The 14,081-nt window shown below is 31.8% G+C and overlaps 1 protein-coding gene across 1 annotated transcript; it reads right to left on the bottom strand.

The window, feature by feature from the left end:
- Window positions 1-10,125: 10,125 nt before the first annotated feature.
- Window positions 10,126-14,081, bottom strand: LOC123684672 (trimethylguanosine synthase-like). The gene is made up of 4 exons (XM_045624018.1): window positions 11,926-14,081; window positions 11,716-11,847; window positions 11,366-11,664; window positions 10,126-11,014 (listed from the first exon to the last, which is right to left on the bottom strand). The coding sequence occupies exons 1-4, from the start codon at window positions 12,107-12,109 to the stop codon at window positions 10,889-10,891; spliced, it is 741 nt and encodes a 246-aa protein (XP_045479974.1). The 5' UTR covers window positions 12,110-14,081; the 3' UTR covers window positions 10,126-10,888.

The following is a 14,081-nucleotide window of genomic DNA, read 5'->3' as shown; positions in this document are numbered from 1 at the left end:
ATGGACCACTTATTTTATTCATTCAATTTCAATTTTTCACGAGATACACATCGCCAATTATTACATTAAACTATTAAAAAACCAATCTATTCTATTTTCATATTCATAAAATACAGTCCACTAAATTGAAAAACCAAAATCAGAACCAGCAAATTACCAAACACTACCCTCCAAAAGGGGTAAGGGGAAAATAAATGAAAGAGTATCTAGCAGTAGTGGACTGCCCCATCAGAACCATCAACCTTTCTGTCGAAACATTTTTCTCTTTTTTGTGATTTTTGGCTGATTTAACTTAAAATAAAAATCCCTGCTATAGTCTCATTACAAAATGATATTGAGCCTTTTAGATTTATTCTTGAGACAAATAAATCGATGACCTTTTCATTTTCAATTTTTATTTCCCTGAGAAGCGACATTAGTCAATCTATTCGAAATCTACTGACCTCTTGACTCAAATATATTCGAAGCGTTTAAAGGAGGAATAAATACACAATTTCTCATAGACCTCAACCTCAGTCAGTTATTTTTTCCGGGAAACGAAAAATGACTCGAGAACTTCTCAAGAGAGCTTAAGAAAACTATACCTATACCAATAGGTATAAATAAAGAAATACTGGTCCCATCTTTCAAGTAGATGTTTGGCAAGTAATTGTCGTGAATGGGGCCAATTACATAACACTCTTCTTCATTTCAACAATAAATCGCCAAAAATATCATCAGTTACCGGTAAAATTGAAAACGAAGAAATGCCTATTCCGGAAATTCGGGATATGCATAAATCAATTTCATCATGTTCCACACAGAATAATAGACATACCCTTTTGTCAACGGTTATAGTCAATATCATCGATTCAAGCGGAAACTCACACGGCTGTAGAACGCTATTGCATAGCGGCTCTGAAAGTTATTTCATAATCCAAAATTTATGCCATCGGCTAAAGTTAAAACTAATTCTTGCAAATTAGTAGTTACCGGGATAAATCAAACGACATCATATTGAGATTAGGGCTGGGAATCATGAATGAATGATTTGAATATTCGAATAATCATTGAATAATTATTCGAATAATTGCATTTTGCATTATTCGAATAATCATGAATATTCACTGAATAATCAATGACTACTTTTCTATTCATGAATAATCAGTGAATAGTCGAGTATTCACCGAATAGTTGAATAATCAATGACTACTTTTCTATTCATGAATAATCAGTGAATAGTCGAGTATTCACCGAATAGTTGAATAATCAATGACTACTTTTCTATTCATGAATAATCAGTGAGTAGTTGAGTATCCACTGAATAGTTTTCTATTCAGTGAGTAGTTAGATATTTATGAAGTTACGAATGAAAGTTTGAATGATCACTTGACTCACTATTCAGGAATGATTAAAACAAGGTTTTGTGATTCACTACGGACAAATCGTTTTATTAATATTAAAATTACTGGAAATTACATAATATTGAAATTGATAAATACAATTGAATTAAAATTATTATTCGTTTAATAGTAGTAGAAAAAGATATTCAGCCAAAGAAAAATAAATAAAATTTGGATTTCATCAATAAAAAAATTTAAAAATGGAATATAAGATTCTAACATATGAATTTACAAATAAAGAGTTCTAATAATAATAGTATAAGATTCTACATTCGTAAATGTAACCTTGCCTTCCTATTCCGTATGCATTGACATTTCTAGACATTGCTCTATTTCAGTGGTCAAATATTGTTTTATGTATTCTGAATTGCGAACCGACGAATCTTTATATTCTTTTAAATCTATGGTCTTAAAATGTACACACATCGACTGAGACTGAAGTAACATCCTTCCCTAACAAAACTGAATCAGAAAACAAAGTTTTTTGAAAATTCCGTATAATTGATCAGTATGTGTATTCTTGAAGAATTCAATGTTCTCAGAATCCGCTCGATCATTCTTTTTGTACCTTTAGACCTGTAAAGGGTCTATGCAGAATGTAGATTGTATTGTCCCAGCGAAGGTTTTACTGCGTCTATTTAAGGATCTATTGTATTTTGTACGTTGTCATGTGATAAAAAAATCTCTGTATTTACCAAACGACAATTTGATTATAAAAACGAGATCGTACTAATTTGAATGACAATTTATTTGTTTGGATTCCGAACACTGACAGGAGAACCAAAAATGGCGGTGTGTGACGTCACACTAATAGAGCGTATATGGCGAGAGGCATAACACCAAAACGATTATACCACGTCGCAAAGGGTATATTCACTCATCAAAACGCTCGGTTTATTGGTTCATTAAAACATGAGTTTAATCACTGAATATTGACTAAATATTCATTGAATAATCACTGAATAATCACTGAATAATCATTGAATAATCACTGAATAATCATTGAATAATCACTGAATAATCATTGAATAATCAACGAATAGTTGAATATTCATGACTACTCATGAATAATTAAGCATGAATATTTGTTTGAATGAATTATTCGAATAATCGAATAAATTTATGGATGAATATTCGAATACAAAAAGGCGAAAAAGTCCCAGCCCTAATTGAGATACTCACACATTTGTAGAAATTCATTCTAGATTCAATTCATTTTACAACGTTATCATGCTTCATTATTCCATAAATAACCGGAACATCCCCGCAATCTCATTTGATCTTTAGAAATACCTTCAAACATAACATTACTCATAACTCATTTCAACATTAGTAACCCCATAGAGATACTCATAGGTAATGACTTCTTTCATACTCTATTGTGCAGGGGGCAGGTAAAATTGGGAGCTAATCTGCCTACGGAAAACACGTTTCGGCCTTTATATCTCGATAAACAATCTCAAAATTCTTGTTGTGATATGGGACGTGTATCTTCTAGAATCTCAATGATCAAATTGAAATATTTTGGAAAATCGAGGAATGCCCAATAAAAACATTATTTTCGCCTGGAGAATCGTTCTGTGAATAATGCTTTACGAGATAATTCAAGTAGATTCATAGTAAGTCTTCACATGAAAGAACCGATTTCAAAATTAGGTGATTCACTAAGGGCAGCTGAGGTAAGATTTCATTCATTAGAAAATAAATTAGCGAAAAATAACGATCTAAAAAACCAATATACGAAGTTCATGGATGAATATATCAAACTCAATCACATGACAAAATTAGATAGTATTTCTTAGGATGGATTTTAGTTACCGCACCATTGTGTTTTGAAAAATACAAGCATGACGACTGAACTGCGAGTCGAAAATCTACTACAGGTTTTTCTCTTGACGACATATTAGCCGTCGGTCCTACAATACAGGACGACTTGATATCCGTGATATTGCGTTTCCGTATTCATAATATTGTTCTTACAGGTGACATCGAAAAAATGTATCGACAGGTCTTAGTTAAAAAAGAAGAGAGAAAATATCAGAAAATTCAATGGCGTTCTGATCCCACTCGAGTGCTATCGGCATACGAAGTAAATACCGCCACTTACTGCACTTCATTTGCTACTTTAATAATACCGCAACTAATTAATAATAATATCCCTTTATTTCCAATAAATTACAGTTATAAAACAAACTTAAAATTTGAATGAAATGACGTCAAAACAAAATTTGAGCTTCAATTAGCTCCCAAAATATTCCCTGAGATTATATTTATAACATAAATTGTTATGAGAAGATTAAGAATATCACACACCAAGCTGACACACTTCTACTTGATGTCATCAGATGTACCTCCTATGTGTGATTACTGTTGTGACACCTTTTTAAGTGTAGAACACCTTCTATCTCGATGTCCACATTATGGTGAACTCCGTCGTCGAATAGGACTAAAAGATAATCTGAGAGAAAATCTCACCTCGATAACTCAAATCGAAGCATCAATTCAATTTTGTCAACTGTATAATCAAATCTGATTAACGAAAAAAAAATTTTTTTTCGAAAAAAGCTGCATCTGCCTAAAAATTTAAAAAAAATTCCTCACCGCCACCATTTTTTTCATAAGAATCCTATTAACTCATGAACCGTTGAGTTATTACCCAAAGTAAGGCATATTTCCAAAAATGTCATGAAAAAAGCTTTTCAATGATGCAATTAAACACTGGGTGTGCCATTCGAAATGAGGAAGTAGTAGTCTGTTTCCGGTATAACCGGAAGTTGAAGAGATCTGAGAATATTTTAGGAAGAAAAATCATTGTCTCCAACTCCAATATGTAAATTTTCAGCTAACAATTATGATAAATTTTCCATAAACGTCTAATAGAGCCATCTCTGTGAATCACTCTGTATATACGGCTAAAAGGTTTGTGTGATCATCAAAATTATCCTTACTGAAATAAAAGTAACTTACTGTGAATATATATAACTTCAGTTTGATAAAATTTGATAATCAATTACCATTAAGTTAAAACCGAATCCATTAAAAAATGTTCTGAGTGGGTTCAGAATTCAGATCTCGAATACCGCGGTTGAGTCCGTTAAGTGGAAACATCACCACATGGTTGCTCAGTTCAAAACAAAATTAGAGAATTTTTTTTTTACAAATCACCGATTTTTATGTGCTATTCGAATAATTTCCCCAAACAATAATAAGAATATTGGATTGAGTTTAGTTTGCTAAAAATATTTTCTTGCCTTTTCTATTTATCTTTTTTTCTTTATTATTGGAAGTAATGAAGCAAATCCTAAGCAAACAGAATGGTGTATGCGCCGGTAGGTAAATAATATGATTTATTCTGTAAGCTACAGGGTATACAGGGTAAAGCATTGTTACAATCAAATTTTAAAGATTGTTCAGTGATATTAAAAAGATGACTAGACAAATATAGTTATTTCAGCTATAAATTTGTCAAAATTAAATTTCAAGAAATCATCAAAAAATTCTAGAGTTGAAAGGAATGATGATATAGGAATTATAGTAGCCATCAATCAGTATACCAAATTCAATAAAAATAGTGAATTTTTGTACAGGTAATCCATATTTGAAAACGTGAATTCCATAATAATTTTTGAAAATAAAAACACATCATGCTTTTCGATAAAGTATTCCTACTGGTTAACTCTTTATTTACAATAACAAACAGGGGGTTCCAGGAGTAAGCTGACTAGAAAAAATTTTAGTTTTTTGAAAATTTAAAGAAAGGTTAATTTTTGAAATCATTGCAAGAGATTTCGTTAGATCATGTTTGGTTGCTCATATTATGATGTGCCTTCGCTAGTATTTACATACTACCTTCTCATATTTATTGGCCATCTGGAGAAAAACGGTAGGTACTGTTTTGATTTCAATCAATAATCTTGAATATTAGGGCTGGGTTCTAGTCAAAATAAAAAAAAGTCGAAATTCAAAATTAAGAATTAAGAATTATATTTGAAAAAACAACAATACCTTAACTAACTTAATTACTATCAACACTTGTCTTAAAATTCAATTCTTGATTTCACTATTGACCTCCTGCTTTCACTTTTCCTTCAAATTTCTACTTTTGCTTTTCGGTTTTTAAATATTTAAACATTTCACTATATTTCTTTTTACGTTTTTTTTATCTGAATTCCACTTTATGAAATCATACCTGTATGCGTCTCTTTGTAATTTCAAAAATTTTGGATCTTTCGGATACTAATATGATGGATATATAAAAATTGAATATTTCTTTGATGAACCACAGCAATTTTTAGTGCTATTTTTGTAACCTGAAATAAAGGGCCTACTTTGATGTCAATAACTCTTGAATGAACTATACGTTATTTCTACGCCATGTTCACTCAAGTTTTTTTGAGTAGATAATACAAACTGATTCGAAGTAATTTCCAAAAAAAAAGTTGAGGTCACTTGAATTTTCGGATAGTTTTTACATCAATAATTCTTTTTCGAAACAAATTAGGGATTTTCTGAAAAATTGAAAAACCGCTTTAGCTCAATAACCATCCATTTTTTACAACTATAAACTAATTTACTAAAATACTCAATTTATTGCCAGTGACCCTTTCAAAGAGAAACGGTATACATGTTACAACCTGAAGGTTTCGACAAAATTGTTCATTCAAATAAAGTGCTCAAATTGAAACGGGCAATTTATGGTCTAAAACAGTCATCCAGAGTATGGTATGAAAAAGTTGAAAAAATTTTACTTTCTTTAGGCTTCGTCAAATCTAATTATGAACCATGTCTTTTTTTGAAGAATAATATTAATGTTAAAGTAATGATAGCATTATATGTAGATGATTTCTTCATTTTTTCCAACTGTGATAAGGAAACAGATAATCTCAAAAGGGAATTAGATTTATTTGATGTAAATTAAATATTGATTTAGTGGGGGTGTTGGTAGTAAATCACTATTTTGTACACCGTGTGAACCTACTAACGCCACCTATGTTGAATATATGTAAAGTGGCCACCATCTTCCATCTTGGCCACATTGTTAAATAAAGTTAGTTTTAAGTTGTGTCTCAACGAGTGCGTTTCATTTCCTTGTAGTAAGTTACCTCCAATAATTCTTCCAGCCTAATTTTATCAGGTAGCACTTTTGTTGGAGCAAGTAATCAATTACGCGAATTGGGCAATTTTCTGTTCAGGGCACAGAGGACTATCGTTGATTCAACATCTATTTCAAATACAAAATGCAAATTCATTCCACCATATACACCTAATCACGGCGGATTATGGGAAAGTGCAGTAAAAAGTACAACATTTCATCTTAAAAGAACGCTTTTAAACAATACTGTTAATTTTGAAGAGTTCAATACATTAGTAATTCAAATAGAGGGTATATTGAATTCACGTCCATTATTTGCAATGTCGAATGACCCAAATGATTTTTCACCCCTCTCTCCTTCCCATTTCCTCATAGGACGCATAATTACCTCTATTCCTGACTATGATTGGACAGACACAAAGACTTACAAACTTACAAGATCCAGCACATTCAACAAATGTATCAGCGATTCTGGCATCAATTTTCCAAAAATTATATTTCACAACTGCACCAGCAATACAAATGGAAAACCGAACCAATGAAACTGGATATTGGTACATTGGTCCTTATAAAAAATGATCATCAACCACTCCGTAAATGGCCTACAGGACGAGTAGTAAGACTGTTCGACGGAAAAGATGGTGTATCCCGAATAGCAGAACTTTGTACTCTAAATGGTGTAGTGACAAGATCTGTGCGACATTTGTGCCCTTTAACTCTACAAGATTCCATTGACATTTGATGTGGTTATATATTTGGACAATGTCATATAACATGAATTGATTTCATTTTCAAATTTGTGTAAATGCACTATTCTTTCTTCTTACCATTTTTCAGTTTTGAAGGAGTCCTTCAAAGGAGGGGCTATGTTAGGATTTTACTATAATTTTGAATTCTTTTCTGTTGATCTGGCAACGTATCATACTCCGGTGTCTGCGTACACCTTATCAAAATGATAGATATGGACCACTCATTTTATTCATTCAATTTCAATTTTTCACGAGATACACATCGCCAATTATAACATTAAACATTAAACTATTAAAAAACAAATCTATTCTATTTTCATATTCATAAAATACAGTCCACTAAATTAAAAAACCAAAATCAGAACCAGCAAATTACCAAACACTACCCTCCATAAGGGGTAAGGGGAAAATAAATGAAAGAGTATCTAGCAGTAGTGGACTGCCCCATCAGAACCATCAACCTTTCTGTCGAAACATTTTTCTCTTTTTTGTGATTTTTGGCTGATTTACCTTAAAATAAAAATCCCTGCTATAGTCTCATTACAAAATGATATTGAGCCTTTTAGATTTATTCTTGTGACAAATAAATCGATGACCTTTTCATTTTCAATTTTTATTTCCCTGTGAAGCGACATTAGTCAATCTATTCAAAATCTACTGACCTCCTGACTCAAATATATTCGAAGCGTTTAAAGGAGGAATAAATACACAATTTCTCATAGAACTCAGTCAGTTATTTTTTCCGACAAACGAAAAATGACTCGAGAACTACTCAAGAGAGCTTAAGAAAACTATACCTATACCAATAGGTATAAATAAAGAAATACTGGTCCCATCTTTCAAGTAGATGTTTGGCAAGTAATTGTCGTAAATGGGGCCAATTACATAACACTCTTCTTCATTTCAACAATAAATCGCCAAAAATATCATCAGTTACCGGTAACATTGAAAACGAAGAAATGCCTATTCCGGAAATTCGGGATATGCATAAATCAATTTCATCATGTTCCACACAGAATAATAGACATACCCTTTTGTCAACGGTTATAGTCAATATCATCGATTCAAGCGGAAACTCACACGGCTGTAGAACGCTATTACATAGCGGCTCTGAAAGTTATTTCATAACCCAAAATTCATGCTATCGGCTAAAGTTAAAACTAATTCTTGCAAATTAGTGGTTAACGGGATAAATCAAACGACATCATATTCAGATACTCAACATTTGTAGAAATTCATTCTAGATTCAATTCGTTTTACAACGTTATCATGCTTCATAATTCCATAAATAACCGGAACATCCCCGCAATCTCATTTGATCTTTAGAATTACCGTCAAACATAACATTATTAGATCCTCATTTCAACATTATTAACCCTATAGTGATACTCATAGGGAATGACCTGTTTTATACTCTATTGTGCAGGGGGCAGGTGAAATTGGGAGCTAATCTGCCTACGGAAAACACGTTTCGGTTGGGTTATTTCGGGGCCTTTTTATCTCGATAAACAAAATCAAAATTCTTGTTGTAATATGGGACGTGTATCTTCTAAGAATCTCAATGATCAAATTGAAATATTTTGGAAAATCGAGGAATGCCCAATAAAAACATTATTTTCGCCTGAAGAATCGTTCTGTGAAGAACATTTCGAAAATAATGCTTTACGAGATAATTCAAGTAGATTCATAGTAAGTCTTCATATGAAAGAACCGATTTTAAAATTAGGTGATTCACTAATGGCAGCTGAGATAAGATTTCATTCATTAGAAAATAAATTAGCAAAAAATAACGATCTAAAAAACCAATATACGAAGTTCATGGATGAATATATCAAACTCAATCACATGATAAAATTAGATAGTATTTCTGAGGATGGATTTTAGTTACCGCACCATTGTGTTTTGAAAAATACAAGCATGACGACTGAACTGCGAGTCGAAAATCTACTACAGGTTTTTCTCTTGACGACATATTAGCCGTCGGTCCTACAATACAGGACGACATGATATCCGTGATATTGCGTTTCCGTATTCATATTATTGTTTTTACAGGAGACATCGAAAAAATTTATAGACAGGTCTTAGTTAAAAAAGAAGAGAGAAAATATCAGAAAATTCTATGGCGTTCTGATCCCACTCAAGTGCTATCGGCATACGAAGTAAATACCGCCACTTACTGCACTTCATTTGCTGCTTTATTAATACCGCAATTAATTAATAATAATATCCCTTTATTTCCAATAAATTACAGTTATAAAACAAACTTAAAATTTGAATGAAATGACGTCAAAACAAAATTTGAGCTTCAATTAGCTCCCAAAATATTCCCTGAGATTATATGGTTCTAACACGATAAGCATATGCTTTGTTATGTTTCTGAAAACTTTATAGTCTGAAATCTGTTTTATTTCCCTAGGCAGCTTATTAAATACTCTAACTCATATATGTTGGATATTTCTCCGTTAAAGATTATCTATGAGCTGGATATATTATATCAAATGTTCTTGTACTATGTGTATCTGATATTTCATTGTATGAACTGTGCCTATTTTTATGTATGAATAGCAAACACTCAAACAAGTAAAAAACCAAATACTGTAAAAATATTCTTAATTCTAAATTTTCCTCTACAGGATTCCCTGAAACCTAATTTAAAAACAATACGAAAAGCTCTTTTTTGAATTGAAAATATTGTTTCCAAGTTTTTATTAGTTCCCCAAAACATAATTCCATACCTAAGAGTGACTTCAAAATTTCCAAAGTACACAACAACAACACAGAGGTTTTATTTACATAGTTTGAAAGATCTCAATGCAAAACAAATTCTACTCAAATTTTTGACAAAATTTCCGTATGTTTGCGCCAATTTAGAAATTGGTCGATATGAATCTCTAGAAATTTGACTGCTTTTGACAATTCATAAAGAGATTGTGACAACTTCATTATATTTGATTTTTCTTTTTTAGATCTGTTTGTATCAAATAACGAAACCTTTGATTCTTCTCTATGAACCTTCCCAGATCATTTAGATATATTATGAACAGTAAGGTACCGATATCACTTCCTTGATCAATTCCTTCCAAAGATCTTTTTTTTTTCTCTTTGACCAAAAAAACTACAAAAAGTGTTATTATTCTTTTTTTTATCATTGATAGAAAAAATAATCTTCATTCTCATGTTGAAGATGTTTATTCCGCATTTGCTTGTGCTAAACATATTGAAGTTATTTATTCTCATTTTGAAATTGTTTAACCTCGAATTAATTTTCATAATTGATTTGAAGTTGAAAATTTAGTAAAGAATCTGAGGCTATGGGAGATATAGAATGTGCTGTAGATTTTATTATCCGGAATCTACGAAGATTTCGAACATTCGGAATTGTGTGTTCTATCTTGAAGATGTCGCAGGCAAAATACCTATAGTTCTGAAAATGAAAGGATTTTTCAATAAAATTATCAAATTTTTTTGTATCATTTATTTCTACACTTATCATATTTTACAATCTTCTTCTTCTTCTTCAACAGCCTGTCTGCATCCACTCCTGGACATAGGCCGCCCCCTGAATTTTCCAATTTTCCCTATCTTGAGCCAAACGGTGCCAACATCGTCCGACCTTTGTTTTAATATCATCCAACCAGCGTTTTGGTGGTCTTCCTACACTCCGCTTATGTTCCCGTGGTCTCCATTTTTTTTACAATGTCATTAAAATATACTGTAACACCTACTAATCTTTTATCCATGAAATTTTTTTCAATTTTCACTAATCCATTTTTTCCTGCATATTTTTCCATCTGAAATAGAAAACCAATCATGAATATCCTATGGTTTTTCAAATAATTTATTATTATTATTATTATATTATTTTTATCATTGGACTTTTGAATCCGAACATGCGGAAAAATTTCCTCACTAACTGTGTAATGGACAGATGGAATTCTATGGACAATAGTGCGGTAAATGCAACAAGTGTAAATATCTTTAAGAGTAAAATATCTTTAATTCATCAGTTGTGACATAGCAGTCAATTGGTTTAACCGCCAACTGCAATGCAATATTAATAATAATATGTAAAAACAATTCATCATGATATCAAATTATTCGTTAAAAAAAAATCTGAATACAAAAACATTATTCGTACTTACATCAAAGGTATTACTATTCCTAGGAAGAAAAACGGCAATATTCGGAGAAATTTTTTTGCTGACTTCTACCAATTCTGAAAATGGAACTGGTTGTAGCATATTTTCCAGGTCGTATGATTTCTCATTTATATAAGATGGACCACCCCATGGTGGACTCAAAAAGACAGCATCTCCTTCGATTTCTGAAGCTAATTGAATAAAATCACCAACCATAAATTCGATTTTATGCAATACACCATAAACTGCTGCATTATTTCTCGCCAGTTCAATTTTTTTCGGGTCGATGTCGATTGCTATCACTGAAATTGATTTTGTTTTAATATGAACCATATATCATTTTATTTCCTTACCTTTGTTACAAGTGAAGGCGAACTGTATGGCATTTCCTCCAGCTCCACAAAAGCCATCAATTATCACATTAGTTTTCAATCTCTCCGCAGTTTTTCTGGCGATGAACTCCGGAGTGACGGAATACCAACTCTCTGTAAAAAAAAGTGAGATCAGAGAATGCCAATATAACTTAAATTCAAAGTATAAGAAGAAAATTATTTATAACTTACCCTCGTCAAGCTTGATTCCATCGTCAAATCGACTGAAGAGAGAAAATCTCTGTAACCAATATTTTCTCAAATCTGAATTTTTCTTGATTTCAATTGGAATTTTATATGAAATTCTTCGCTTGATGCTGACCGTTGGGTTCATTTCTTCTCTTGGGTATCTCCATGAATTGCGTCTCTCAATCATCGATTCATTCACTGTTCCATGACTTGCTCGGGGGATTCTCCATGAAAGTCGTCTCTCGTCTCGTTTGTCATCATTAAATGCACGATGAATTCGAAATGAATCTCCTCTATTACTTTCCTGCAGCAATATTTTTATAAAATATTTTTGAATACCACAAAATACTGAATGACTAGCACTATTTTATATGAGCAAAAAGGATATAATTGATAAAAGACCAATCAAGAATCAACTTACCGAAAATTTCCTAAGGTTCGGCATTGCTACAAGAAATGAAAAAAATCAAATATTCACAAATGTACTTACTAGCTGAACAACTCTTCAGAATGAACTGCCTGAAATATAAGCTCGTAAATATATTTATACCCTCTGTAGAAATGAAGCAATTAACAAACTTAAATTTTAACAATAGGTGACAATTTTAACCAATAATGATTTGAAACGATAAGGTTAGATTTTCTGATGACGAATAAGTCATTAAATTAAAATTTGTCTGTCAATCATTAAGATTTATAACTTTCGCTCGAGAAAAACAAAGAAACTTATAATTTTTGAGTTAGGTCAAGATCAATGCCGTAATTAGATAGGGGTCCCGCAAATTTTTTTTTTTAAATACAGGACTCTAATTCCACTGAAAATACTGTTTTCTCTTTCAAATTGAATCTTCCATCTCATTGCATATTCATAGGTATTTCCAAATTCATACGATCATTTGTTGTACTTTTCCCAAGCTATCTTGAGTTAATCTCGAGTTATTTGCATATTCGCAAAAAAATAACAGACAAAGGTTCATCAGAAATTGTATATTTCTTGAGCGCAATATATGAAATCAAAAGTGTTTTATGGAATATATACCAGGTGTTTTTTTTAAATTTAATATTTATGCCAGAACCTCTTTCATTTAATTTCCCCTTTGGGGACACGGGTGTCAACTTCAAATCGGAATTCCTGTGTTTTATTGCAGATTCATATTCTACAGCTAAAACTAGAAAATTTTTGTACGAACAGTTTTTCACGACTCGTCACAGATGGCTGAAGAAGAAAGAGTTTGAATTTTCCGTCGAAATGACCATTTCTTCATGTATCAGTTCCATTAATCATTCGAATGAAACTTTAGTCGTAAATTGTACAACAATTTCTTGAAATAATGGAAAAAGTTCTGGGCATAAAGAAAACCGTCTTGACGGAGATTTCTTCTAGATTTCATATAATCGTCTTTCAATAATTATTGATACATCGATATTAATTAAAGGGAATTGTTTTAAACCAAACAAATAATTTCGCCATTTCCAAATGATCAATGACAGTACATGTACTGAAAACAAAAAGCAGAAAACGTCCGTATTTTACGTATTGTATTATTGCCGTGGAATACGAATCTGCAATAAGAACAGGCGTTCTTGTTTTAAATTCCCAAGTTGTGCCCTACCTGTTAGGATTTTACTATAATTTTGAATTCTTTTCTGTTGATCTGGCAACGTATCATACTCCGGTGTCTGCGTACACCTTATCAAAATGATACATATGGACCACTCATTTTATTCATTCAATTTCAATTTTTCACGAGATACACATCGCCAATTATTACATTAAACTATTAAAAAACCAATCTATTCTATTTTCATATTCATAAAATACAGTCCACTAAATTGAAAAACCAAAATCAGAACCAGCAAATTACCAAACACTACCCTCCAAAAGGGGTAAGGGGAAAATAAATGAAAGAGTATCTAGCAGTAGTGGACTGCCCCATCAGAACCATCAACCTTTCTGTCGAAACATTTTTCTCTTTTTTGTGATTTTTGGCTGATTTAACTTAAAATAAAAATCCCTGCTATAGTCTCATTACAAAATGATATTGAGCCTTTTAGATTTATTCTTGAGACAAATAAATCGATGACCTTTTCATTTTCAATTTTTATTTCCCTGAGAAGCGACATTAGTCAATCTATTCGAAATCTACTGACCTCTTGAC

Source organism: Harmonia axyridis, chromosome 1, assembly GCF_914767665.1.
Source record: "Harmonia axyridis chromosome 1, icHarAxyr1.1, whole genome shotgun sequence".
NCBI lineage: Eukaryota > Metazoa > Arthropoda > Insecta > Coleoptera > Coccinellidae > Harmonia > Harmonia axyridis.
The sequence above is the reverse complement of the archived record's forward strand: the minus strand, read 5'-3'. Positions and strand labels throughout refer to the sequence as shown.